The sequence below is a fragment of the Exophiala xenobiotica genome, assembly GCF_000835505.1.
Source record: "Exophiala xenobiotica strain CBS 118157 unplaced genomic scaffold supercont1.4, whole genome shotgun sequence".
Lineage (NCBI taxonomy): Eukaryota > Fungi > Ascomycota > Eurotiomycetes > Chaetothyriales > Herpotrichiellaceae > Exophiala > Exophiala xenobiotica.
The window spans coordinates 997188-1022769 of record NW_013562491.1 but is presented as its reverse complement, the minus strand read 5'-3'; the positions used below and the strand labels follow the sequence as shown (position 1 = coordinate 1022769).

Here is a 25582-nt window from a genome sequence, read left to right as displayed (position 1 = left end):
CTCCGCCGATCGAAAGCTGGGGAGGTATCGACGGGCGATAAGAGCAAAGCCTTCTACGTGTTTGCCCGTCACCTATACCGGTTCATCGACATATATAGTACACGCTTCTCGCCCAATGTAGGCACGTACTAAGCACCGTCGTGATCTATACTACTCTGCTGCAGAATGCTTCCGGAGCCACTAGGGCAATCTCTTCACGAGCGCTATCCCTACCGGAGCCTGCAGAAAGTCCTGAGGTACTTCCAACGACAAGGTACGAGGAACACGACTTCCAAGTGTTAGGTGCTCGACGCATTGACCTGTTACAGCGCTGGAAATTGGCCACACCGCGCTCCATTTGAGTCCGTCACCTCCAGTTGCGGATGTGCGGCTTGTCTGCGAGAATTCTGCCCAGGGGGGGTGCATCAAATGCTGCGAAGGGTCCAAAGCTCGCAGGCATCAGTGTATAGGAGCCAGTGGCTTCTTTGAAGAGCGCAGACTTTCGTTCTCTTCAACTGACGAGCTCCTCGGGATGGCTGGAAACGACCATGCAAGCGCATGGTTATGAGGTCCAAAGGCAGGTGGGATAATGGACAACGTGAACCAACGGGATACCAGACGCCGGTGAAAGTCAAGACTTGTGGTTTGAGAGCTTCTGGAAGTATCTCAGTTCCGTTTGGAACCATCCATTAGACGTAGTGATCCCGCCTTTCCAGCGCTATGCATTTGTTGTGAACACTTTAAAAAGGAAATTCGCCTTCCTCCTTAGTCTCCAGTACTCCACTTTCCACCTGCAACCGGTGCTGCTCGTCGAGGTACGGTAGCAATATGTTCTCCCAGTGCTTTTTGCCCTTGTAGTTCGACACCGTATCATCCCAGTTGCGGATCGCCTCTGCCAAACGGCCTGGAATATGGGGTTCCTGAGCAATGGCAGTGACGGGCTCGAAATATGTGCGGACTGTGAACAAAAGCGCTTTCGATCGAGGTAGGCGGCGGAGAGTCTGCCTTTCGGAACGGAAATGGATCTCCTCCACACGAAGGCCGGTGCCGTCAGACTTTTCCCAGGCTGCACGACATCAACATCAACATCAAACAAGTCAGGGCAAGGATATAGGGACTTACAAGCGACTTCGGTGCCGTTTTGGTCTCCCATGCGATGCGACCAGTGAAGACCGTCGTCCAATTGGATAAAGAACTAAAGAATAAATGCATCAGCAGGGGTTCCAGTAGGAGGCAAGAAACGCAGGATATCTCATACATTGTTGCGTGTGACTGGTTTGTCTGGTGTCATCGTCTTGAAGAATCGGTTCATGGATTTCATCAACTTCGCTTGGTAATGAGGGACACCAGCTTCGATATGCAGAGTGTCCAAGGACATGCGGAACTTTTCTCTCAGGCGCCAGAATCCTGGTAGACAAACAGCGCCGGCATCCAAATGGTATTGCCCATCTATTCAGATCACTTAGCGGATGCAGCTTGTTACTTTGCCCCAGGAACATACCTTCTTCCTCGACCATCAGCACCAGATCATCTTGGACCATCAATGCAGCATTCGCCAGGGCTTTGGCGGGATCAGCTGGGCGATTCATGTTAGTATCCCATTTCTGCAGAGCGAGACGGATTGAAGGATAAACATGAATACCTTCAGGAAAAGCGAATTGTTCTCCAGTCGCTAAGTTATGCACAAATCCGCCCTTGAGTTTGAAGATATTCGGATAGCGGCGAGTGAGGTACATGGTCAGTTCTTCGTATGTCTCGCAGCAAGCATCCCGAACATTGGCATTGTCGACGTATTGGATATGAGCCTTGAAGTCCTTCTTCAGCTCTTGCGCCTTGAGGTCGTGATATGTCATAAAGTTGGAATCCATTTCGATCAAGTCGTCCCAGTCGACCCTCCTTATCCCCATGGTGATAAAGTTCGGTCCATGCCTACAAGGCCTGTAGAGTATCGGTGCTCTCAGGTCGGCATCGCTAAGATTGAGTGGCTTTGGTGCCGGGGTCTTGAACAAAGCTTCGGGTCCCGCGGCCGATTCGACTTGCACTTCTATCACCAGGTTAGTTGAGCAATATGCCGTGAACGCTGTGCTGCATTACCGGCTTTGGGTGTTCGCCGCGCAAACAAAGCGACAAGCCATGAGACTAGGGCACCAGCAAGGACAATCAGAAATACGTGGTTCATCTCCTTTGCCCGCCCAACTTCCAGAATCATTGACGACATATTGCTCTTCGTCTATGGTGACTTGGTTGCTCCTAACCGGAATCTGACAACTACACAGTATAGTTGTGCAATTATTGTAGGACTGGCCCAGAAGAAAAAGTTCGATGAAGCATTCAAATGAAGGGGCTTGGAAAGAGTAGTACCAGTCTCGGCTAGAGCACGGCTGATGGGCTTCACCAACCATCTTGCGAGAACAAGGCCCAGTCTGGTGAGGCTAGGACGTTTTTGGAAGGCTGATAGGCCATCGCAGGCCAGTCGATAAGGATCCGAAGCCACTTACATAAGATCCGGCCAGGATTTGCGGGGACCCAGAGATTCTTCAGGATCGGAAAGATCTTCTGTAGCAGGTTCCGAGCCTTCGCAGTGGCCTGACCCCTTCAGTTGAATGATCCGAGTAGATCTGTGCTCGCACTCGTACCAGACTTACCGGCATGGCTTGGGATGCGGCAGTGCGAGGGAGTGACACATTCGAAAGGGAGCAGGTTGACAATATTTATAAGAGTCTGCCTCAACAACGCTACCAGACACCCTAGAGAGAAGTCTAAATTCCCCCCAGTCGGGCCCATCCGGGGCGATCAGACTATTATTTCGTGGAACATCAAGCCGGTGTAGCTTGGACAGGGATGTATGGGGTCTCCTGCCTGCCTGGGGCAAATCCACCCTAGACGTCGTGACTGAGCCCGCATCATCATTGTGGAGTTGATAGTTGCTTCAAGGCTTCTCGGAAGCCCTGCTTGAAAGAACGATAGTGACCTTCCTGAAAAATCAGTGGTATATTTCGCACCAGACGCCAACTCCTCGGAATGATCTTGTTCCCGTACAGCAGCAGGACAACCGCTGCCATCATCCAGACAATGTAGACCAGGACAATAGCGAAGTGTAAGCGGAATCTGACAACCCATGGCACGACGATGGCTGACTTAAAGCCATAGTATCGATTGGCCAACCAATTACGTATGGGCCGCTTCTTTTGCCTTAATCGAAGGTGTTCCTGCCAACCATCGGCAAGCTGCCAGGCCACTCGCTTGTTAATTTTCTCCCAGGTAGTTTCGCAAGCAAACTGCCTCGCATTTGCAGCCATGGTAGAGGATAGATGCTTGTTCGAGAAGCGCTTGACAAAATCGACAAAGGTATCCAGGTCGTGGGGTGGCACCAAGTAGCCGGTCTCTGCGTGTTTGACAACATCTGATGGACCTCCCTCGTCTCGAGCAACAACCGGCACCCCACTTGCCATGGCTTCAAGAACGACCAAACCAAAAGTCTCAGTCACCGAGCAATGAAGAAACAGGTCGCTCGAAGCATAGGCGCGAGCGAGACTGGCGCCCGTCAAGAGGCCTGTGAAGACGACATGGTCTTTGAGAGGGTCAAAAAGCCGGCGAACATCCTCCTCGACTGCGGGGTTGAGGTTGCCACCCACGATCAGCAGTTTGAAAGGGAAGCCCTGTTGCACCAATTCAGCGGCCACCTGCGCTAGAAAGTCGAAGCCTTTTTCAGGGGCCAGCCGGCACACACAAACAAGAATGAGCTCCCCATTAGGTGCAAGCTCCTTGCGATATGCTTCATCACGCTGGGAAGCTTTGAACAGTGTCGTATCGACACCACGACCCAGTTGAACGAGCCTGCTGCTGGGCGCACCCGCTTTGAGCAGATAGCGACGAATCCCGGACGAGGGATAGAATATTGTGTGGACGCTTCGATGACTGAATAGAAACCCTTGTACCACTCCTAGCAGCCAGACGGAGAAGCGAGCCACAGGGCCCGGAAAGAGGATCTCGCTGTAGGCAGATAAGTCGGTCTGGAAATTCAGCAGCACCACAGGAGGCTCCTGGAGTTGGCGAATTTGTAGCAAGAACTGAAAGCCCGTCGAAGCAGGACTAGCCAAGTACACGATATCAGGTTTGAATGTGCGCTTGTAGACGTCTTCGAGCTGGAAAGGATAGACCACGGTCAAATCTGGGTTGTAAGGCAACGGGTAGCCAGGTAACCGCAGTTCCGAGATGGTGTCCGCCTTCGGCCGCAGCCTCGTCTCTTTCGAATGAGGCGCGACAATGGCAAGCTGAACCCCATTGCGGCGAAGGAACTCGATCAGACTGAGGGTGGTGCGACTAACACCATTGACCGGGCCTAGGGATTCGGTGACGAGCAAGAGCCTCTTGCCCTTGAGAACTGCCGGAAATCCATCTTGGGAGATGGAGGATGACTTCTGGGATAGGGATGATAGGGATGATAGGGATGACTGGGATTGTGTGCTGCTGTCAATTCTTTCTGGCACGGCCAGTTCGAGGTGCAACGATTGAGGGTGTGGTTGGGATTTGTCCATGCTACCTAGCAGGTACAGCCTCCGGGCTGTACAACAGCGCAGCGCAGGCGGCAAGGGCAGCGAGATCGAGGGTCTTATCGTTATCGATAAAGGGAGGGGTAAAATGGCTATCGGCTCGTTCACATTGGTCCGCTGTTGCCGTACGTAGACCTCAGGTAGGTACTCTGTACTTTGAAAGGGAGAAAGATGATTGATTCTTTTTCTTTTCTTTCTCAATAACAAGTACCACCAACTCGACCAGGATTTTTCTGTTCAAGTTTGCAGATTGCGTCAATAAGCCTGTCAGAGCGCCTCTTCTTATGGTTCTGATTTCCCCCTCCCCTCCGAGGTTCGGGATCATGAGGTGGCTTCAAGAATTTAGGGCAGGTAGTGGCAATTTTCGCGTTTTCGATTCCAACGCGTTATATGTGCTCGCTGCCACCACGTGGGTGGATGCATCAATATCCCAAGGCTGTTCATCTTCTCCTACATTTCCCATCATTTCGCAGCCTGTCCACTCACGCTGCGTCCTTGACTGCGCGTGCGCACTTCCATCTGATGTAAACTCAGCAAAAGACCATGTGAGCATTCCAAACCGAATTTGCCCTCGAGCGGCCCTGACTGAGCTTGGGCTCGCGACCTGCTCTTGACTGCCCTTATCTTGAACATCAGCCCGTCGACGTGCTTTCTTTCCAACCTCTGAGCCCTCGTTGCGTGTTCCCCCCAGAAACCATGGACTTCGTCCCTTCGCTCGTTGGAACTTCCGACGACAGCTCTTCCAATGAGTCTACCGGTCTCCTCACCCCCGATAGCAGTCCATTGTTTCGTCCTTCACATCCCAAGGATACCTTTGCGACGCGCATTGCCCAGATTCTCGATGACTCGGAACCCCGTCGACAGGAAACGCCCACAAAACACGCCGATGACCTGGTGGCGTCGGGCGATGCGACTGTGCCAACCACCAGCCATGTCAATAGAATATGTGTGATTGGCGCTGGCTACGTCGGTATGTTGGAACATCATTGTGGTGCAGCGAGGCGGTTGGCTAATCCGATTTCCGGACAACAGGCGGACCTACTGCCGCAATCTTAGCCATGCACAACCCATCAATCCACGTGGAGGTTTTGGATAGAGACCAAGGCCGAATCAGGAGATGGAAGTCAGGTCACCTTCCCATTCATGAGCCAGGGTTGAGCAACATTGTTCGACTGGCAAGAGATGGCGGGCTCCGAAGCGACTCGCAAGAAAACAACGGCCTGGTGACGAGACGCGACCCTAACCTCTTCTTTACCTCCGACACCCCAAGGAGCATCGCTGAGGCCGATATGATCTTTCTTGCGGTCAACACCCCCACCAAGACGTCCGGAGTGGGCGCAGGAAGAGCGACGAACATGACTGCTCTGGACGGCGCCGTCAAGGATATCGCGGTGTATGCCAAAGCGGGAACCGTCATCGTGGAAAAGAGTACTGTACCTTGTGGAACGGCTCAGCGCATCAGGCGAACAGTAAGACTTCTCATTGGAACATGATGCGGTCGCAAGATCCTCATGAGAGCTCTTCGTCCATACTTACTGATTTTGTGCAGCTTGACTCGCTCCGACCTGGCGTACCGTTCGAGATCTTGTCAAACCCGGAGTTCCTCTCCGAAGGCACAGCCATCAAAAACCTCATGAAACCTGATCGCGTTATCATTGGCTCCGCAGACACGCCGTCCGGCCACCTTGCAGCGGACGCACTGGCAAGTCTTTACGCTGCATGGATCCCCCAATCCCAAATAGTCCAGATCAATGCCTGGTCGTCCGAACTGTCGAAGCTTGTTGCAAATGCAATGCTAGCCCAACGAATCAGTAGTATCAATTCCATCAGTGCCATTTGCGAAGTTACAGGAGCCAATGTCGATGAGGTTGCGAGGTCTGTTGGCTTGGATGCCCGAATAGGACCCCAATTTCTGAAGGCCGGCATCGGATTTGGGGGCTCCTGTTTCAGAAAAGACATTGCAAGCCTGACTTATCTCGCGGAGTCGTTGGGGCTTGAGGAAGTGGCCGAATACTGGAGTCAGGTCAATGCACTCAACGTATCGCAACGGCGCCGCTTTGCGAGAAGGGTTCTCAGGCGCTTCAACGAGAACTTGGTCGGCAAAAAGATTGCTTTGCTGGGATTTGCCTTCAAAAAGAACACCGGGGACGCCAGAGAGTCGCCTGCTGTGGATGTCATCAGGACTCTACTCGACGAACAGCCTGCAGAGGTCGCCATTTTTGACCCCTACTGCATTGAAGAAGACATTTTGAGAGAGATTCGTACCCTTGTGGCGACGGATGATCTTGTGATTAACACCAGTCGTGTCAAGGTCTATTCCGATCCTTATCAAGCTTGCTCGGAAGCAAACGCGATTCTAGTGATCAACGATTGCGATCAGTTTCGGAATCAAATACCAAGACGACGAACGGGGAGTGCGACGGCTCAGATGACACCACTCGAAAAGACTTTTGAAGAAGGCAGCGTTTTGGAAGCTGATATGCTCTCACTGGCCAGTGGAGCGGGGCCAACATCTCAACCAGAAGATGATTATTTGACGAGCCTCCTTTTCAAGCTTGGACCGGCTCCGTCGTGTGCACTGGAATGTCCAGATTGCAAGTTGAAGTCCAGAGGTCCAGTCTCCAAGGAACCTGTTGAGTGGGCGCGCATCGTGTATAACATGAAGGAGCCGAAGTGGGTGTTTGACGGCCGAGGTATCTTGGACGTACCGGAACTCGAGAAGCTAGGCGATGTGAAAGTGGATGTGGTTGGGCGATGGCGGGCAGAAGACGGCCAGAGGAGCTGGTGAGCAGGGTTTCGCGTCTTCTGACCCTTTTAAATTGATGGTTTCTGCATTTCACGAGCTGGCCGTTGCTGGCGCTATTGTTGTCGTTGGCTACCCAGGCGTTTGTCGTGGCCCACGGAGGATCTTCTAGTACCTCTTTTCAACCGGGGTCGCAAACGCAGTGCATACATTACCCGTAGGCAAGATAGAGTGACATTAGAGGATTCGACTTACTACTACCTACCTAGCTGCATTCGCTCATCCCTTTTCTGCCAGAGTGCCTACGCCTGTAGTACTAGGATTTAGCAGGTTCGGTACTTCCCACTGCTCTACGAGCAACAGCTTAAGGACAAGGCTCGAGGCCCCATGACGGAGGAGGTGGAGTGTTTGCTGATGTGTGCAAATACCGCTGCCTCGCCTTGAATGCCAACAGCAACCTTATACAGTAGGTTGACATCAGTAACGCAACTTGCTGCGTGCGGCTACAGATTGGTTGAGAACTACTAGTACTGTACTTATGTGCTTTCCTCCGGCCTCCTGAGTTGATGTGTACCTCAAGTAGGTAGCCAAGTTCAGGCACTATAACTTAGGCCTCGCAAGACTTCTCTGGCACACAGTAAGTTAGTCGCCATATGGGCTGCACCCTATGAAATAGGCATCGCCTGGTCAGCAGCCTGCCAATCTCAAGCCTCGGAAGCCGAACTCTCCGGGAGCACCGGGCACACTGGGGCATCAACGAGCGATACTTACCAACTCTGGTGGGCCGATTGTTGATCAGGCCATCGCCATCGCCCACCATACGGTGTTCGGGTTGATTAATAAATCGGCGACGGAGTACGGAATACCTGCGCTCTGATATAAAACCATCATATCCTCGCCCATCAGGCGTTGCAGTCCGAGTGTGACCCCAGCGATCCATTCAAACCACAACCCGTTTAAAAATGTCGAGCAACTTGCGCGAGACTGTCTCCGCCTACATCAACTCCATTCGAGGCAACAAATATACGAGTCAATACTACTCCGTGTTGGCCGTCGGGACTTTGACCTCGTTTATCATCGGCCGCGTGGCATGGAAGGACTACCAGTTGTTCTTGAGCTATGGACCTGGCGGGCCTCCGTACAATCCTTTTGGATGGCTCGTCGCCAACATCCTACGCCCCCTCCGCATCAACATGATTGATGCTCGCAAGTTCGAAACAGATCCCGACCAACGGTCCTGGTTGGGCGAGAATTGGCTAGCAAATGGCGATCACCGACCTGGCTCCCGGCCACACACGGGGCCCCATCCTGTCCCACAGAGACAGCTCGATCAACATCCTTCCAAGGAGATTCAACAAGTTCAGTCTCTCTTCCCCCTCCCCTTCCTTGCTCTACTAGTACTCCACCGACCCTGCACCCCTGCTCGTAGGAGTTTTCATTTTGCCTGACCTGACTGACCCCTAATCTTCACCCCAGAAATTCCTGTCAACTTTCAAGTCGATTGGCGAGCAGAATCCGGACTTGGTCAAATTCGGCTTGTCGCAGTACGAGCGTCACACCGATGCGATGTGGGTGGTCGACGAGTGCCCCTGCTACGCACTGGGCAAGGACCACTTCACTCGAGAGATTTCTCACATCCACACCAACACCGATTACTCTGCCCATGTCGTTCTGTCTCCCAGGGATGCTGCGAAAGTGATTCGGTCTGGCTGGGGCCAGCTTCACGGTCTCGCGGGCGTGTCCCTCTTTGGGCGAAAGGTTGTGCCAGCAACTTATGTCCTGCTTTACAGCCCCAGGAACGATGACGAGATTCAAGTCTTGACCGAGATCATCAGGGCGGGAATCGGGTATATGACAGACTCGACCGAGATCAAGGCGCCTGCTTGATGTCAAGGTTCAAAGACCACGAGCCCCGACTTTCACAGGGCCATCACCTGCGTGGACATATTCAGAACTGCATGGTCTAGTTCTGGAATATTTCCCATAGTGCAAGAATTGGGCAGAAGGGAATGGTCGAATGGAGGCTGACGTTACGATATCATAATTTACAAGAAGCAACTCCCATTCCGGCCGTATAGCAATCACTAGCAATGTACACAAGGGCGACCTGCTCTTGCTCACCCAAGCTCCTTCCCCTGCCCCCCACCAATGTCTTGTTCGACCGGTCCGATTGGAATCTGTTTGAAGGTCTATACGTTTCTTTCGAGGCATGTTTGACGCCATCATCAAACAGCCCCACGATATAAATATTGTGATGATGTCCGGGCACACAGCACTGTTCCGTGACGACCTCACCACGTGTTCGCAACGCCGCAGTGTCAACACCCTACGTGTGGAAGAATCCCCTTTCGCCTCACCATGCACTACCGCTGTAGGTGAGCGACATGTCCTCTCACCCACCACTATCCTTGTCATAGCATGCAAGACACTGTGAACACTCTCCGTTTGAACTCGAGGGCAAAAAGGTATAAATATGTCGCCTTTCCTCAGGTCTTTTCGTAACAGTCTTTTGGAAGTTTGGGAAATATACACAAATTCCACCCCTGACTTCAGACAACAATCCTGGTACCTCGTCCAAAACAGTTCGACTTTTTGGAGACCAAACAAAGTCCAACGACCACCACTACCACCACCGCCCTCATCATCACCACTTGCACCATGTCTTCCAAGACCAGCTCAAGCGAGCCACGTCCCTCGACACCGCCTCCAGAGCCTACCGACCCGGTCTTACGCCCAGATACACCTCCCGACCATGGGCCTTCTCACCCAAAAAGCATCAGACATCTCGATAACCGACCGACCCGAAGACCCAATCCCGACTCCACGACCTTCGAATCCTGACGTAGAGGAGGAGTGGTGAGCACCGGATAAAACTTGTGATGGCTGGCAAGGAAGTGCTCTCATCGAGGGGCCTGACAGATACTACTAATTACTATGTTAGGGGTCTTTTTCCTGGTGGGAAGTTCCGATGGTGGACCGGGAAGATACTAGTAGCGGCAGTGGATGAGCGTGCTGAAGGTATATACACTTGGTAGAGGGCTCACTGGCCTGGATTGTCCGATTACCTTTTTCATGATGCTATTTACATTGTAAACGAGTTCTTTAAAATCCTGGTCGTTGGCCTTGGGCCACCTGGACAATTGCTGTGGCGAACCCAAGAAGAACAAACACGTAGAAAAAGGTCCTGGTACCGTGTGGTCAGTCGTTATGTCGTCTGCTGCACCATGAGGCCGGGAGATAGGGGATACTGGTACTCGTACTAGTACTACTAGTAGTATAGAACTTACCAAACACTCCACATCTGCTGCACAATTCGCGGCATCAAGTTCGGGCAAATTTTCTTCTGACGCGCCAGGTCCACCAACTCATACGCCGCCGGAGACCCGGCCACCAAGACGCCGACGAGCAGAAACGAAGGGTCGTTGAATACAAGAGCCCGTTCGTTCTTGGTCAGGAGAGCAAACAACGCGCTCACAAAGATGACGGGCAGCAACATTCTCGAGAGCAGCGAGACGATGATCAGCGTTGACGCGTCCACGTCTTCACTCGACCCGGCCTGCGTGGAAGGGTGAGAAGTACTACTAGTAGTAGGTGCCATGGTGCTTCGTGCAGCTCGGCCGCCCGTCACGAACAACCAAGCCGGGACAGCGACATCTGCGAGCTGAGACGCCGCGCTGACGAAGGAGCTATTGATGAACGCCTCCTTGGTGAAGAAGGAATGCTTCAAGGCAGGGTTGGATCCGACCACTACGGCGGCAACGAGGGCTGCAAATGAGGGCGCCACGAATGTGCGCATAAACCGACCCGGTGCTACCATGATGGAAGATGCGGCTGCCGAGACGGCCCAGATAGAGTGTGGTAGATGGTCGGCCGGCTTTCGAGACGCCTGTTGGACTTTGCGGTAGCTTTCTTCTGCCCAGTTCTTCACACGGCTTCCATAGCGCGGAAGACATGGAGTAGGCCCGAGTTGAGGGAATATTCGCAGGTCGCCTTCTCTGGCCAGACCTGGGGTTATCAATGGCTCGCACGTGGCTCGATAATTCATCGTGATGCCTTGTTCGGATATTGGCAACACTACACTTCCACCTTCATTGGATTTCGCGTGTAGCCGTTGTGAGCCAGATTTGCCGGAAGCAGCGTCTCGCCGCCTGTCCGGCGAGGTCGAGGTAGATATACTCGGGCTGGAATTGCTCCGACTGCTCTGAGGGTGTCTGGTACTGCCGTTGTAGAGGCTCGAGCTCGATGGCGTGGTGGTGGGGTGCACGACCCATAATTTCGACAGGACGAAGAAGAAGACGTTTTCGAGGATGGGCTTGGAGACGATCCTTCGCTTGATGAAGAGTTGGTTTGCTTGATAAGCGCCCCGTGTCTCTTCACACGGTTGATCAGTGTTTCTGGGGTAGCCAATCCCTTCTTCGGCGGGAGGTGCTTCGATATCTCGAGCAGCAACGATCGGGGCGTCTTCGAGGGCATGAGGCGCGACTCTGGGAAGAACTGCCTTGATGATGATCCATAAGTTAAGGTGGCATAGCTGTTGAAACAGAACCATATATGTCAATCCTCGTGTAGTGCTGTACCGAGGGACATTGTTGGATTTCAGACACTGAACCGAAGGATTCGAAGCCTCAACAAGTAACAGGATCAGCGGAAGGATGATCGCATCGGTGCTGCCGCAAACCTGGTGTCACTTCGGTCAGCGGATGATAGGACTACCGCTACGGGATGAGGGCAGCACATACAGAATTGGCAACCGCCACATTTTGAAGTCCTCCGCGTAGGCCGGCTATCGAGCTGAGAAACAGGCAAGACACCCAAGAGGCAAGGGTCTGAAGCGCATAGAAGGCTGGAATGACAGCGACCTCGGGGAGAAGATGCCAATGCACCTCAGGTCCTAGTTTGACGAAGACTGGGGTCGTCACACTATCAGTAAGGTACCAATACCCAGAGCTCTTATGCAACTGAAGCGACAAACCTAGGCAAGGAGTGAATACTCGCCGATTGAGGTAGACAAGTAGTTGTTCGAGTTCGGCGCTTAGTAGGTTGGCTTTTGCAGCAGCATACCCTGCTCCACATATGCAAGTAGCAGCGACCAGGACTTCAAGGTCGACGAGGAATGTATCTCCAGGTGTGGAAGCACAGTCTTGCGCGCTCATATCAAGGACATGGGCAGAACAGTGAAATAGTAGACAGGGATAACCACAACGTCCTGATGCCGGCAATTGCTGACCGCTTTCCCACATGTCAGAGACGTAGACATTGCGTCTCATAGGGCCCTGTTGATATAGCCTGTGCGTGGAACAAGGCTTAGTTGAGCTTGACTCCTTGATACGGCAATCCCCCGGGCCTCGTCACCCCGGTGCCACTCGTCGGGCCGGGCACACCTCGTAGGTGTCTGTCGAAGGGGTCATCAGGGTTTACGCATGAATGAATCAGGCCCCGATTCGAAAATCAGATACCGACGCAGGATTTGATCTTCCGGTATGTCTCGGTCCCGCTCAGGATACTTACAACAGCGACGATCCTGCATCAGTCTTTACCAAGTTGGTAGTTGGGCAAATCTCCCGACGAGCTAGAGAGCTTGTTACAACCGACTTCCCGTAGCTTCCGTGGGCAGCGCAAACTTGACGCCATTCAAGACGAGTTCGCCCTCCACGCCGTCCCCCAATTGGCCCAAATCCTGTCTTCTTTGACTGTCTGCCATGAGGCCGATATTTCATTCGGACCGCGAGAAGATATCGCCAGGGGAAACCGTCGAACGTGTCCATCAAGAAGACGGAGGTTGCCGTGCACGTCATCCGGAGAAGGATCTTACCATGCCATGCTACCAGTAGGTACCATCACCACCCAGGTAGGTATCACATCACATGCACTCTTTTAGGCGTGCGCCCACCTTACCCTTCAATTGCTTGCCTTGTCTGCCACTACATTGGGACGAATATTCGAAGCAAGTACTATGGCTTATGTCAGCTAACATGGCTTCTGTGGCCGAGCACATCGGAATTAACACCACTCAAGGCCCAACATGAACAACCCAGGCCTGAAGAAACCCATCTCAAATGCCGCCAGTCAAGCCAAAGACGCCTACCGAAGGGCTCACCAGTCGGGATCTACGCCCCGAAGCACCAATATTGGTAGCCATGGGGAGTCCTTTCAAGCAAAGAAGGAACGAATGTTCACCCAGCCGTTGATATGGTGGTACGCTGGCACGGCTTTCCCGCTCCTCGCTGGCACATTTGGGCCCATGGCCAATGCATTTACCATATGTGCGTTGGTTGAACACTGGCGTGTCGCCATACCACCAGGCCGTACCGAAGAACACGGAGTCGACATACCGGACCCGAAGTGGCTGCTCGCTCTTAATTCCTGTGCGCTTGCTTCGGCGTTGATAGCCAACTTGTTCCTTCTTCTCAGCATGGCTCGAAGGGTACGCTTCACCATCGCCCAACCTGTCACAATTCTTGGGTTCTGGATAGCAAGCATTATGCATATCGTGCCCATCAGTATTGCCTCGCATGGCCTCAAAGTCCCCAATGTCAACGACCAAGCACTTTCGCAAGCTTATTACTACGCAATATTTGGCGCCGCACTCTATCAGATTATCTCGTATCTGCTCTGCATCACCGTCTGGGGAGCTTACAAAAACCATTATCGAAAGCGATTCCGCCTGACAGGTGCACAACGAACCTTGATGGTCCAGACCGTAGGTTTCCTAGTGTACAGCTGGCTTGGGGCGTTGGTCTACTCCAACATCGAGGGCTGGAAATTTTTGGACGCCATCTACTGGTCCAATTTGACCATATTGACCATCGGCATTGGAGACCTGTATGTCCCAGCAACGACGCTTGGTCGGGCTCTTCTGTTCCCCTTTGCACTGGGAGGCATCATCTCGGTGGGTCTCGTGGTCGGTAGTATACGCTCACTCATACTGGACAAAGGGAGGGCCAAGATGAGCAAACGGTTCACAGAAAGAATGCGTCTGAAGGTGGTGAAGCAGATTGCTCATGCAGCCCGTAATGAATCCAAGAAGTCGCCACTTCTCGGTGGCTTGAGCATGAGCAGACCGACAGACCCGGCCCTGAATCCCAAGAACGAGGAAGACGAGCTTCGACGGAGAATGGCAGAGTTCAATGCAATGAGAACGGTACTGAGATCAGCGCAGCGCAGGCGCAAGTATGTTGCACTATTTACTTCGACGACTGTCGTTGGCATACTTTGGACCATCGGCGCTGTTGTCTTTTGGAGCTCGGAAAGACGGCAGGAATGGAGCTATTTTGAGTCCTTGTATTTCTCCTATACTACCCTTATGACCATTGGCTACGGTGACTTTCGACCCGAAAGTAACAGTGGCAAACCATTTTTTGTGTTTTGGTCGTTACTTGCTGTCCCGAGCTTGACCATTCTGATTTCAAATATGGGCGACACAGCTGTGAAGTGGCTGAGAGACCTCACCATCTGGGTGGGCGAAGTGACATTGCATCCTGGCCAGGGGAAATCGACCTTGAAAAGTGCCAGCCGTAAGATGCGCAAGTCGACACGGCGCATGACTGGCCCCCGCAAGCTGGGGGATCCTGAAAAGGGCACCTTACGGGACCAGTATGAAAACCTGAAGGATGTACATCCGGAACTGGTGAAGCCTGTCGCCGATCTGGCCCCAAAGCAGAGGGAAAAGAAGTGTAATGGCACTCTTGCGGATCCTAAGGAGCACGGAGTGCACAGCGAAGGAGACGATCGTGAAAGAGGTAAGGACAACGCTTGTCCCGTTGAGGCTCGGAGTAGCTTTCCTGACATTCTCGCAGAACAGTGTTATATACGCCTCCTTTTGGCGCGGGTCCGAAAAGTGTACGCTGACCATATCGCAGCACCCGAAGGTGCGAAGCGGTACAGCTACACAGAATGGGCTTTCTTCCTGAAGCTTATGGGTGAGGATGAGAACAGTAGCGCCTGCCATCGTCAAGCTCCGAAAAGGGGAACCAGAGGCCACCAACAAAGTCTGCAGCAGACCTCGACACGCAAAACGAGAACGCCGGAGTGCAATGGAGTCAGCCACAAACCAGATACCTCTGGAAGGGCGGCCGAGGATCAAGACGACGAGCCAAAAAGATGGAGTTGGCTTGGCGAACGTTCGCCCTTGATAGGGCCACAGACCGAGAGTCAATGGATATTAGAAAGGCTGTTCAAGCGGTTGGAACATTGCCTGGAAGATCATTGGGAGGCTGACGAGCACGAGACCCGGAGAGCTGGGGAGGAACCACAACAGTGGGATGGCACAGAAATACCCAACTCGTCAGCAAGCAGGGCGATTCCAGAAGGATTGCAATGAACGTAGAGACTGTGCTGTCATGTGGAGCTCCACCACTTTCCATTCGAGCACTATATACATTCCACCTACCCTTGAATTTCCAGCCATCCCTAAGTTACGGGCGCCGAAGTCTTCATGAGTAGGCGCTGGAACTCTTCAGCACGCCACGTCCAACGGGGCCAACCAATACACTACTCCATACTTGCAACACAATTCTGCAGATCAAAGCTTGGAGCGAACGCCTGCAGGACCATCGGCATGCACAACCCTTCTGCGCGTTGATTTTTTCTTGCGTACCCCCTCCCAGACGACACCACACGCACAGAAAGACCCATCTTGTCCTGTCTCCCGACAGGCCCTCAATCAACAATTACATCCTGGTCCCTCCAACGAACCAGTCCCCACCGAGTCCGAAGCCCTGGTTCCATCCCTTGGTACTCTTTCTCGCGTCCCGGATGCGCCAGAAGAGAGAACCCTAGTTAGACAGGGCTGTCAGTTGCGGTTGTTTCTTCTGCAGACAAACACGGCAAAGCTCAGCATCGCTCACTCACATCGTACAATTGCCGGAGATCTTCTTTGTAAATCTTGCCGTCTTTCTGCAGAAGAAGCCATGTAGTGCCCCATTCGAAAAAATTCGCGCCCCACTAGTCATAACGGTCTTGCATTAGCCAGGTGCGCTCCGTACGTCACGTCTATTCTGTTATGCAGCGCGGGAGAATGGGCTCGGATACATACTCCGTATGGGTCGGCTGCACATCTATGGCCCTTTATCATGCTGAACAGTTCACTGAGCCTCAAGGCCCCGTCATTGTCCTTGTCCCATTTCGAGAAGAGGTTCTCGAAGAGCTGTGGGATGAATCGACCCTCCGAGTCGTAGACGCCACTGTCAGACCCGTGCTATATTGAGCGGAAGAGAAAAAAAGGGTCAGTACTAGTACTCGAGGGGGCTTCGATTTCCATTTTCCTCCGTTCCTAGGTTTAAAAATGGTTCATGCGTACCTTTGCCTTGTGTATGCTGTCGACGTAGACCCTGAAGAAGGGATCTGGAAGGTAGGAATGGGCGAGTCGAGTCGGGTATGAAAAGTTGATGTTGATGATCATGACCGCCAGGAGGCAGAACAAGATATTGAAGCCGAGCTCACGGAATCCGACATACGTGTCGTATGGATAGATGACGCCGTCTCCGTCTCGATCCCAGAAAAGCACATGCTGCTGCAGGACCGTCTGGATAATGGGGATTGTCAGTTTGTTCGGGACGGCCATGTTGGAGGGGATCAGGACGGGTTCGGGGTGGTATACATAATCTTTGAATTTGGAGGCGTGGCCTGTTGATGTCGAGCCCTGAGGGACATCGGTCGATACCGCGAGATTCGCCCGGGCAAGCCCAGGTTTGTCGATGAATTTATCTAGGTCTGCCGCAGGAATGCGGACCTGTGAAGGAGGGCAGTGTTTGACCGACAATGCGAATTCGACGTTGTTTGTCAGGTTCTCGGATTTCTTGGCCATGATTGGGGACATGGTTTGTCAACTAAGTCTTGCTGTTCCAGGGAAGAGATAAGGACATTGCGTGTGAACATGACTGAAAGGACAGCGGATTAAATACTAGTACTCAGGCTCTCTCACGTCGAGCAACATGGCTGTGTTGAGGTAGCCCGCGGCGTTTCATCATTTTGCAGAGATGGCATGTGAAAATGAGTTCGGTGGACCAACGACCCGGCACGCAATGGTCATCAAAGCTGCAAAAGGAAGGAAATGTTGAAGTACAGTACGCGTTGTAAGTGCGCCAGGCTTAACTGATAGACAGTTCGGAATATCGGCTTCGGCGTGGTTGGTTGGCTGTGTCTACCACGGTAGAGAGAAGTGATAACTAACTTATTACTGTGACAGTACGGTGTAGTTTTCACATGCAATCCAACTAAAGGAGATGATGGAGCTTGTGTGGACCTGATAGACTGCTGATGCCGTGTATTCCGGGAGCCTTGCCCAAAGCTACGGGCACCTTCCGGCCTTCTCGAGTCACTAGTTGTAGGCATGACGATGCTTATCTTCAATTAAGCTATAGGTACCTCTTCGGCGCTGGAAGCTTGAACTGACTCAGCGAGGCTTCCGCCATCCAGGGATGACATAATACCTACTTCATACTTCCCGAATTTACGGAGCACTGCTGGATGCTGGTACCTGGTACTTCCATTTCTCCCGTCTCCTTGGAAAACTTGTTCAATATCTAAGGTAGCTAGGGGTCATCAAAATCCAGCTCGATATAACATACCATCGAGAGCTGGGCGGGCAAAGCATGACCAAAACCACTACATTGCAGGGGCTTGTGCTCGAGCAGCTCTTCGTTGCTATAAACATACTTGCCAAGTCAACCATACTAAGGTTACTCCTCGCTCTTTATCTCCTGCCGATCTACTGCTTCACCAAGGCCATCTCAGTCCTGCCGAGCCTCATCAGCCAGTTCCCGCTGTTGCTCACTAGACGAGGACGCGAAAAGCTGCTCACAAGAGCCGATGTCTACAGGAGGCACGAACAAGACATAGCCGCCAAACAACATGACGGCACCTACAGATTCTCTCCAGCCAGCGTACTGTGGTGGAACGGCAGGACAAGCTGGAACATGAATCGACTTGTGATCGAGGTATGCGGTATCAACGCGCGAGTGGTGCACGCGGAGTCCAAACCCACAACACCCACCAAGCTGAAGCCACTGATCTTGCTTCATGGCAACCCTAGCTGGAGCTATATCTGGAGAGACATTATTCCGGACCTGACAGCTGCGGGCTATGAGGTGTTTGCTATCGACTGGCTCGGCCATGGCACCTCCGACAAGCCGCTGAATGTGTCGGAAATCTCATTCGAGTTGCACATGCATACCCTTCGACGAGTTATCGAACAGCTGGACCTGAACGAATTCTACATCGCGGCGCATGACTGGGGTGGGTGCATAGCGCTTTGTACCATCCCAACCCTACCTGCCGAGCGACATTGCAAGGGCCTTTTCCTACTCAACACGTTCTTGCCGCCTCGACCTCACGACATTACCCTTCACTACTATCTTTTGTATTGGACTTGGTTCTTCAGCACCGGCATCTGCGGGCCTTTGCTGCCGGACAGCTTCGTCCTGAGATTCATGGCGCCCAACATGAGTGATAAAGCGTTACAAGTCTATTCGCAGCCTTACGCACAAAGCCCGTTCAACACAAAGACAAGTATCAACCGATTCTCCCATATCGTACCGGGCTTGCCTGACTGCATCTACGGTCTCCGTCAAACACATATATGGCGAACAATCGAGGGACTGCTGGGGCCAGAACATTTTATCAATTTGAATGCGCAAGCCTGGCTGGCGAACCGTGACCAGGAGGTGCGAGAATGGTGGTCTTCTTCAGGCGATGACAAGGCCGCGGCCAGAGCACCTGAGTCGGTCATGATCTTGTTCGGACGTGATGACCCATTGCTGCCCGAGTTCAAGAATGTCTTGGAAAGATCAATCCGAGTTAGTCGAGTGCTCCAAGGCGGCGAGGCTGGATGGCTTCCGGGTGCCGGGCACTACCCTATGGAGCAGAAGCCGAAGGAAATCGCACATTGCCTGGTACAGCTGTTGGAACGGTAACAAAGCGTCTATCAATGATACCAAGCACGCGGTGAATCTACAAGAGACTTGACTGCGCAATAGCAAGAACAGCATTGAGGGTATCAAATGAATGAGAGTGATATTTCTGTGTCAATTCTGATCATTGAGGAAAAGAGGGACCGAGCCTCCGCTCCTGCTCAAGTACATATAGATTCACTTCAGATCTGCTCTGTGACTATTCCACAGCTGTGTCTCCTCACTTCGGTTCCATCAACGCGGAAGGTGCGTCAGGGAGATTTGACTACTTCTGTGATCGGTATGAAATCGTTAGCTACCATGCACCAGCATATTAGGCTTCTCCCACATGGGGACAGGGGTTTGTACGCACTCCGCAACTCTTGCATTGGCAGCTCTGGCCACAGGAGCAAGTCTGAGGGCCATTGCAGCCGCATTTCTCTCCACCAGATCCGCACTCGCAGCCCATTGTGATTGGTAGTGGTGTTGAATGAGATTTGAACTAACTTATAGTGTGTATACAGTGACTCGAGTTGAATAGTACAGTATGTGTTTCAATTTTTGAGGACCTTAAAAGAGGTGACTACATCGAGCAGATAAACTGCAGCTTGAAATACCTTCTACGGCATCAGACACCCGCCATGACGATTGATCCATGATGTATTCCCTCCGTGCGGTCCGAAAGTCCCGGAGTATATTTGCGTCATGTCGATCACACAGCAACCGAGCTTGAGCAATAATGCGGGGAGCTCCATGGCTTTTGTGAGAGGGATCGTGGGAGGGATATATCCAGCACGACCACCGGCACATGGTGACAATGGTCCTATATCTGCTGGGGAGCAGCAGCGGAGAAGTTCATCACCCATCCCACCACGTATTGGTGATCTAATAGGGGGTGCTCGGTTTCCTTTCTCTCGGAGATGTGAGATTCCGGATCTTCTTCCGAGATGTGACTTTCCTGATCATGTTTTTGGCCGGACTCCGGGTTGGGTCTTGCTTTCTTCTTAGGCTTACGGTTTGATCGGCTGCTGGATAGCAATTCATTCAGCTATCGCACATGCTCAGCGATGCCAGCCTCAACAGCCTTTGCCTCCGGCCAACGAAGTTCTAACTGAGTTAGGGCTTCTGAGACGGTTTGCACTTCCGTGGCGACCGCGGGGGTGACACTATGCGTCGAAGAAGGGCCTGGCTTCGGGACTTTGGCGTAGCGAGAGACCTTATCGCTCGCCGACCCACGCTCATCCTCGTGGTCGCTTTCTGTCTCCGATCGTGATCTTTTGGTTGGTGGTGGTGGTATGAATGGGTTCTCGAGACCCGCGTCTGCATCTGAACCTAGTTCAGCCGTGATCTTGTTGATTTGTGCTGTCAAGTCTGCATGCATACTCTTCAGCAACTCAATGTACGGGTCAACGTCTGCCAAATTTATCCTGCGATGCCCAACAACGGGTCCACCAGGGTCTCAATGACTGGCCTGTTCACTCCTCGTGCGGCCGTCATCTTGTTGACTTCTCACTTGTGCGGTCAACTCTAGATGTATACTCTGGTGGCGCGGCTACGGCGGCGGCAGTGTCGGCGGCTAGGTTTCGGCAGTGACGTTTTCTTCTCTGACATGCTAGCACCGTTGAAAAAGTCTCCGATAAACATGTTCAATGGGCCTGAGTCTGTGGAGGAATGCATTGGCCTCAACTTCTTGTTCGGTGAAAGACCACTATAGCCATGTCAGTCGAAGTAAGTTGCAAGCTGAAAGAACTTGAACTTACCCTAACGTTGCAGATGATTTGCACATTCCAGTGCGAGCCGAGAATACCGTCTTGATTTTGGGTACAGCCGTACTTGAAGACATAGGCGAAGTTCTCGGCGTTCCACTTCTCAGAGAAATACTCGAACAGTTCATCATCTGCTTCAATCAATGACGGAATGTGGTTGACCGGGTTCTTCTGATGCGGTAGTCAAGCCGAGATCCGATGACCAGTGAAAGCGTCAGAAGAATCAGCCGCCTTCAACGGCGCCGGTGGACCATACTCCGACATCCATTGCTCTTTCTGTCAGGGAATATGGTTTGCTGTATGATACGTACGCTAGGGGATAGAGCTTCGTGCTCTTCATATACTTCGCGTTTTCGTGTTCCTCCTTCTCTTTCAGCCACGAGGCTGCAGTAGTACTGTAAGGCTGAGGCCCCCTTTGTCTCTAACGTTACGTGAGTTGTCAACGTGCCCACCACATTGCAGGGAATAACGAGACGAAGAGTCCAAAAGTGTCCGTGGACGACCGCGAACAGTCTCTTCTTGCTGGCCAAAAGAAATAACGTTTATGGTGTTCAAGTCTCTCGAGAGGATGTAGCAGAGCCTGGACCGGCGGGAAGAGCCTCTCCAAAGCCTGTGCTAATAGCATGCTCTGATAGGCCTGTGTCTTTAGCAAGCCAATATGGCCATAGACATAGTCTAATAGAATCTCGGGATTTCGGTTAGGATCTGGTCTAGAGTGACATCTGTTGAATATATGCCCGGCTGCTAATTCTGCAATAGCGATGTGTGGGTATGACTCATGACCACGCAGCGGCAAGCCAAAGGTAGCAATCAAGTCCGTCGTAGCCATGGTGAAAGAAATTATCGACAGGACGTTTGGCTGGCATCCTAGCTTCCTAAGCACATGGAGATTCTCACAAGAGATTGCCTGACCTAATGCTGAAGGCTCTCGAGGATCGAATTAACGCGCAGCTCATACCGCATGAGTCTTCGGTACTTCTCCTCCCATGAGAAAGTTGACAAATCCCTAGGTATACGGCATCTATCCAGGAAAAAGTTCAAGCGGACAGGTGGTGATAATAGGGATATAGTCTTCTTTAGACTTCTTCCTCTTTGCTCCTCCACCTTCTCGTTTTCGAGATCAACGACAAAGTCGTTCGGCTTCGGAGCAGTTTTGAGGTCCTTCGATAGAAATAACCCGGCTCCTTCGTCCTCCTCCCCAACCTCAAAACTCATCCTCATTGCCGAGAGGTAGTGGTAGAGTCTTGAAGTAGGCAACGGTAGGCGGAGTCGCAGCTCGAAGGACTTCCAGGAGCCCAGGAACAAATATGGTGCTGGAGTCCATGAGCAGAGCTGTCCAGCCTCCGAATGGGTCCAAAATGCTGACTGGTTTGCATCAGCCCACATATCTAGTTCACATACTTACAGAGTCGTCCATGTTGCTCCACGGACTTTCAAAGCGTCTCATCTGGAAAATGGAGATAAATATATATGCAAATTTGTGTCCAAATGCAAGTGCTGTGGAAGTGGTAGACCAGGTCAAATGGCAAGCACGCTGTAGATAGGGTTCTTCGCGTCTTGTTCGTCGTTTCCGCTAACAAAAGAGAGCTTCGTGGTTGGACGATCGCGTTGTTCGCTTCCATCAAGCCTGCAACAACGTGTCGCAGTATTGAGTTGCCATTTCCACTCCTGTGAGAAATTCCCGGAGCTTGTGCCACATGCCGTTCCCAGTCATATGCAGTGTTGACGTATGAACCAGGGAGTTCCTGTCAGCGTATATGGAGATGGATTGCAGTCTCGACTCCACCTTCTCTCCCGATGCGGCACATGCGCGCTCGATAGCGAGGGACGTTTGTCTTAATTTCTTCGTCTGTGACAGCTAGGTCACGGTTCTGGAAGCGGCGATAAGCGTGGTGCTCGTGGCTGAGTGCACCATTGATGTCCGTCCACTTCTTGTTCCAACCATTGAGCTCTTCGAGATACTCTGTCTTGAATCGCGTGCAACATCTCTGGCCAGTTCTCCTCGCTCTTCCCTGCCGAGAGGTATCTGAGGGCTATTTCCAAGGATCGATGAAGGGACGAGATGGAGAAGAAGGAAGAGAAGGAAGAGTTAAAAAAAAGAGAAAAAAGGAGGAGAATAGGAGATCTCGTAGGTAGGGCTGTTGCCTATGGGTGATGGTCACATGTGAAGTTGTATGTGAAAGTCAAAAGGATTTGTTCAGTGTTGCCTGTCATTGTCAGCCTGAATCGAAGGCAGATTTCTTCGGTTATCGCCGCCTAGACCTGCAATCCTCGATTCGGTACTCTCGAGGTTGTTGCGGTCTTCATCTGCAAAGAGGACCGTGAAATCCGGGTTCATGTACCAGGCGGGTGAAAGGATTTGCTCCGGCGAGCTGGGTAGCTCTTGACGAACTGCTTCTACTGCTGATGGCTGATACCTGCCCATTTGAGTCGGCTGCAGGTCATTGTTGGCGAGGTAAAGGCGTGGTCTTGGGAGCCGTACTTGATCACGCCATACATTTCTATTGCTGAGGAATCGCAGTCCGAGACGTCCAGGAACGCCTTGTTCGCGAGTGCCGCGTGGACCGAGAGGAGGTACAGGAACTCACGGACGGCCATACCTGGGGTAACCTCCGGTCTGCGATAATGTCAGCAGAGTCGACGGAGGGGTCGAGGACAACATACCCTGATCACGAGTATGCCTTCGAAACAGTCGTGCGTGTCGTGACTCGTGACGGGAGTAGTATCCTAGAATCGCCGTACACTTGAAACGCCGGTCCCCAACCCCCAGCCCTTGAACGTTCCTCGCTATTCCGCACTCAAGGAGGGAGGAGCCTAAATACTATTGAGTTGCGTGCTTGACCTTTCGGTCGAGCCTGCTGGCGCAGGAACGCACCTAGATGTGGCACGTGGTGCAGATATGCAGCTATGCGCTTAGCCCAGGCCCGGTGCACAATCCACTCATTCGCTCCTCCCCTTTGATGAATGGCATCAGCGACATCTGGAAGATTGACTTCTTGAGACTCGAAATCAACCGTGCCCTCATTGAAGTAGTTGGTGGTCTCGATTCCATTCTCAAGGTAATCCTGTGCGGGAATTCATGTGGATTTTGAGGGAGCTCGGTGGGAAAAATTTGTTCCAGGTTGGGCAGATATATCGTTCTTGCGGCCGCAGGTAAGCTGGGGGATTAGCAGGCGGGTGATAGTGATGATGCTGCCAGGTGGGCGCCATTTGCAGTTCAATCGCTTGTCTAGAGATGCGCAGATGTTATTGCACGATTGTCGGTGTTAGCAACGTTGTTGCAATCCAGGGACTTGAAAACCCCTCCGCGTCCTGCGACCGGCATGTTATTGACGACGAAACTGGGTGCATCAAATAGCATCCTGAATAAGGACCAGCTGGGGTATGATTAAAGATCTCGAAAATTGGCGCTTCCCTCGGTCCTCTCCGAGTCTCCGTCAATGGCATGGGCCATTCCATTCGAATCATTTGATAGCAGGGCCCACGGTGACCGAAATCATATGACATCAGTTATTGCGGTTCCGCATGGCCCAAAACACGCAAGCGAAAGTAGTCTTTAATGAGACGACAACGGCGCCGGACGGTCGGAATATTCGTTGGGTAAGATTATTGTATAGTGAGCCAGCAAAGCCTGGTGCCAGCCTTGTTTGGGTGAATCTGTGCCCCGGCACGCCGTGCATTTCGAACCAAACGGCGCGAGGGCGTGGATGTGGCGTTGAGTGCCTTGGTGTTGCGAAAGCCTCGCTTTCGAGGGGAAGGTGAGATTGCAGACAGTGCACTGGTGTTTCTGCGCTTCCAAGTTCTTCTCTCTACTTGCCTTGAAGTTTGCGGCTTGTACACCTTCGCCCTTGTTGGTCCTCAGAATGTGCTCTGACTCCAATGCGATTGGACACGTTCTTTGTTCAGCTTCAGGCTTTTGGGGTACCAAATGTCTCTCATTTTGATGGCCTTGTAGAGTCACACTTTGGCATGTAACTCAGTCAGCATCAAAAGAATGCTGTGTGTACCAGGTATACGTCTCCGTTGCCCTGGTCCCGGGACTGTTCAGCGCGCCTTTCCCTGGGCTGGCAGCTACTGAGGATTTCTTCGTCCACTTCAAATCCTGACCGCAAAATTTTGCAGAGATGGACCACGTTGCGACCCTTTGGTATTTCTCGGCTCGAATCCATGTCATCCTTCGGAGGCCGTACCCTATAGCTTCAGAAAGTCTTCGAAACACGTTTGTATGTCTGACGAAGTCAATCGTCCGCGCCGGTCGAAGGCCGTTTTCTGCGGCTGGTGAAGACTGCTCCGCTGCCTCCAGTTGGGAGTCCTGCCCACAGGCGATGGGACCGCAGGTTTTGGAATGGTGTCTTCTTTCTTTCTTGTGAGTTATCCCTTGCTTGCGTGTGTTTCCTCGGCTACCAAGACCGTCGTGGTTGTTCTGAATCAGGACCACACGACAATTGTTTCGGATTTCGGTTTGGTTTATTGATGGGAGACATGCTCTAAGTTGCCGATTAAGTCCAACAGTTTCGGTGAATCCAGTCATGATGCACGCCCTGTTGTGGCGTAATCGTATCGGTCACAATGGTCAGCTGGAGACCACACGTCCGTATGAGCGAGCTGTCACTCGCCCAAATGTGCTGGTTTCTCCGCAGATACCGTCTTTAC

General features: G+C 52.2%; 11 protein-coding genes across 12 annotated transcripts; 5 read left to right on the top strand and 6 right to left on the bottom strand.

Annotated features, from left to right (window-relative positions):
- Positions 1-719: 719 nt before the first annotated feature.
- PV05_06550 (uncharacterized protein) lies at positions 720-2197 on the bottom strand (the record flags this gene model as incomplete). The annotated part of the gene is made up of 6 exons (XM_013459301.1): positions 720-1045; positions 1102-1174; positions 1238-1428; positions 1481-1555; positions 1622-2023; positions 2074-2197. 6 exons carry the CDS (start codon positions 2195-2197, stop codon positions 720-722), a joined length of 1191 nt encoding a protein of 396 aa, XP_013314755.1.
- A 688-nt stretch (positions 2198-2885) lies between these two features.
- PV05_06549 (uncharacterized protein) lies at positions 2886-4517 on the bottom strand (the record flags this gene model as incomplete). The annotated part of the gene is made up of 1 exon (XM_013459300.1): positions 2886-4517. The coding sequence occupies one exon, from the start codon at positions 4515-4517 to the stop codon at positions 2886-2888; it is 1632 nt and encodes a 543-aa protein (XP_013314754.1).
- Positions 4518-5228: 711 nt separating this feature from the next.
- PV05_06548 (uncharacterized protein) lies at positions 5229-7429 on the top strand (the record flags this gene model as incomplete). The annotated part of the gene is made up of 3 exons (XM_013459299.1): positions 5229-5502; positions 5565-6001; positions 6082-7429. The coding sequence occupies 3 exons, from the start codon at positions 5229-5231 to the stop codon at positions 7318-7320; spliced, it is 1950 nt and encodes a 649-aa protein (XP_013314753.1). The 3' UTR covers positions 7321-7429.
- A 751-nt stretch (positions 7430-8180) lies between these two features.
- Positions 8181-9456, top strand: PV05_06547 (uncharacterized protein). Its single transcript, XM_013459298.1, has 2 exons — positions 8181-8633; positions 8752-9456. Exons 1-2 carry the CDS (start codon positions 8238-8240, stop codon positions 9160-9162), a joined length of 807 nt encoding a protein of 268 aa, XP_013314752.1. The 5' UTR covers positions 8181-8237; the 3' UTR covers positions 9163-9456.
- Positions 9457-10377: 921 nt separating this feature from the next.
- Positions 10378-12428, bottom strand: PV05_06546 (uncharacterized protein; the record flags this gene model as incomplete). The annotated part of the gene is made up of 4 exons (XM_013459297.1): positions 10378-10459; positions 10563-11953; positions 12015-12181; positions 12248-12428. 4 exons carry the CDS (start codon positions 12426-12428, stop codon positions 10378-10380), a joined length of 1821 nt encoding a protein of 606 aa, XP_013314751.1.
- Positions 12429-13297: 869 nt separating this feature from the next.
- On the top strand, positions 13298-15595 carry PV05_06545 (uncharacterized protein; the record flags this gene model as incomplete). Its single annotated transcript, XM_013459296.1, has 2 exons — positions 13298-15014; positions 15072-15595. The coding sequence occupies 2 exons, from the start codon at positions 13298-13300 to the stop codon at positions 15593-15595; spliced, it is 2241 nt and encodes a 746-aa protein (XP_013314750.1).
- Positions 15596-15606: 11 nt separating this feature from the next.
- Positions 15607-17415, bottom strand: PV05_06544. 2 transcript variants are annotated; one of them, XM_013459295.1, is made up of 5 exons: positions 16874-17415; positions 16574-16798; positions 16310-16471; positions 16126-16218; positions 15607-16049 (listed from the first exon to the last, which is right to left on the bottom strand). In XM_013459295.1, exons 1-5 carry the CDS (start codon positions 17090-17092, stop codon positions 15945-15947), a joined length of 804 nt encoding a protein of 267 aa, XP_013314749.1. In that variant the 5' UTR covers positions 17093-17415; the 3' UTR covers positions 15607-15944. The 2 variants fall into 2 exon arrangements, with proteins under 2 accessions (XP_013314749.1, XP_013314748.1); XM_013459294.1 differs by having other exon boundaries at positions 15607-16218.
- A 452-nt stretch (positions 17416-17867) lies between these two features.
- Positions 17868-19269, top strand: PV05_06543 (uncharacterized protein; the record flags this gene model as incomplete). The annotated part of the gene is made up of 1 exon (XM_013459293.1): positions 17868-19269. One exon carries the CDS (start codon positions 17868-17870, stop codon positions 19185-19187), a length of 1320 nt encoding a protein of 439 aa, XP_013314747.1. The 3' UTR covers positions 19188-19269.
- A 517-nt stretch (positions 19270-19786) lies between these two features.
- On the bottom strand, positions 19787-21197 carry PV05_06542 (uncharacterized protein; the record flags this gene model as incomplete). Its single annotated transcript, XM_013459292.1, has 4 exons — positions 19787-20556; positions 20806-20871; positions 20924-21100; positions 21186-21197. The coding sequence occupies 4 exons, from the start codon at positions 21195-21197 to the stop codon at positions 20212-20214; spliced, it is 600 nt and encodes a 199-aa protein (XP_013314746.1). The 3' UTR covers positions 19787-20211.
- Positions 19799-21287, top strand: PV05_06541 (uncharacterized protein). The gene is made up of 2 exons (XM_013459291.1): positions 19799-20891; positions 20937-21287. The coding sequence occupies exon 1, from the start codon at positions 19869-19871 to the stop codon at positions 20169-20171; it is 303 nt and encodes a 100-aa protein (XP_013314745.1). The 5' UTR covers positions 19799-19868; the 3' UTR covers positions 20172-20891; positions 20937-21287.
- Positions 21288-24905: 3618 nt separating this feature from the next.
- PV05_06540 (uncharacterized protein) lies at positions 24906-25460 on the bottom strand (the record flags this gene model as incomplete). Its single annotated transcript, XM_013459290.1, has 1 exon — positions 24906-25460. One exon carries the CDS (start codon positions 25458-25460, stop codon positions 24906-24908), a length of 555 nt encoding a protein of 184 aa, XP_013314744.1.
- Between the last annotated feature and the right edge of the window lie 122 nt (positions 25461-25582).

Bases quoted from the DNA above. Each gene is read 5' to 3' on its own strand.
- PV05_06544 (XM_013459295.1), bottom strand. From the start codon at position 17,092: ATGTCCCCAATCATGGCCAAGAAATCCGAGAACCTGACAAACAACGTC. The intron at 16,799-16,873 runs GTATACCACCCC...CCCATTATCCAG, and splicing joins CCTCCAAATTCAAAGATTAT to ACGGTCCTGCAGCAGCATGT. The intron at 16,219-16,309 runs GTATGTATCCGA...CGTTATGACTAG, and splicing joins GTGCAGCCGACCCATACGGA to TGGGGCGCGAATTTTTTCGA.
- PV05_06541 (XM_013459291.1), top strand. From the start codon at position 19,869: ATGTCGATCACACAGCAACCGAGCTTGAGCAATAATGCGGGGAGCTCC.
- PV05_06547 (XM_013459298.1), top strand. From the start codon at position 8,238: ATGTCGAGCAACTTGCGCGAGACTGTCTCCGCCTACATCAACTCCATT. The intron at 8,634-8,751 runs GTTCAGTCTCTC...TCTTCACCCCAG, and splicing joins CTTCCAAGGAGATTCAACAA to AAATTCCTGTCAACTTTCAA.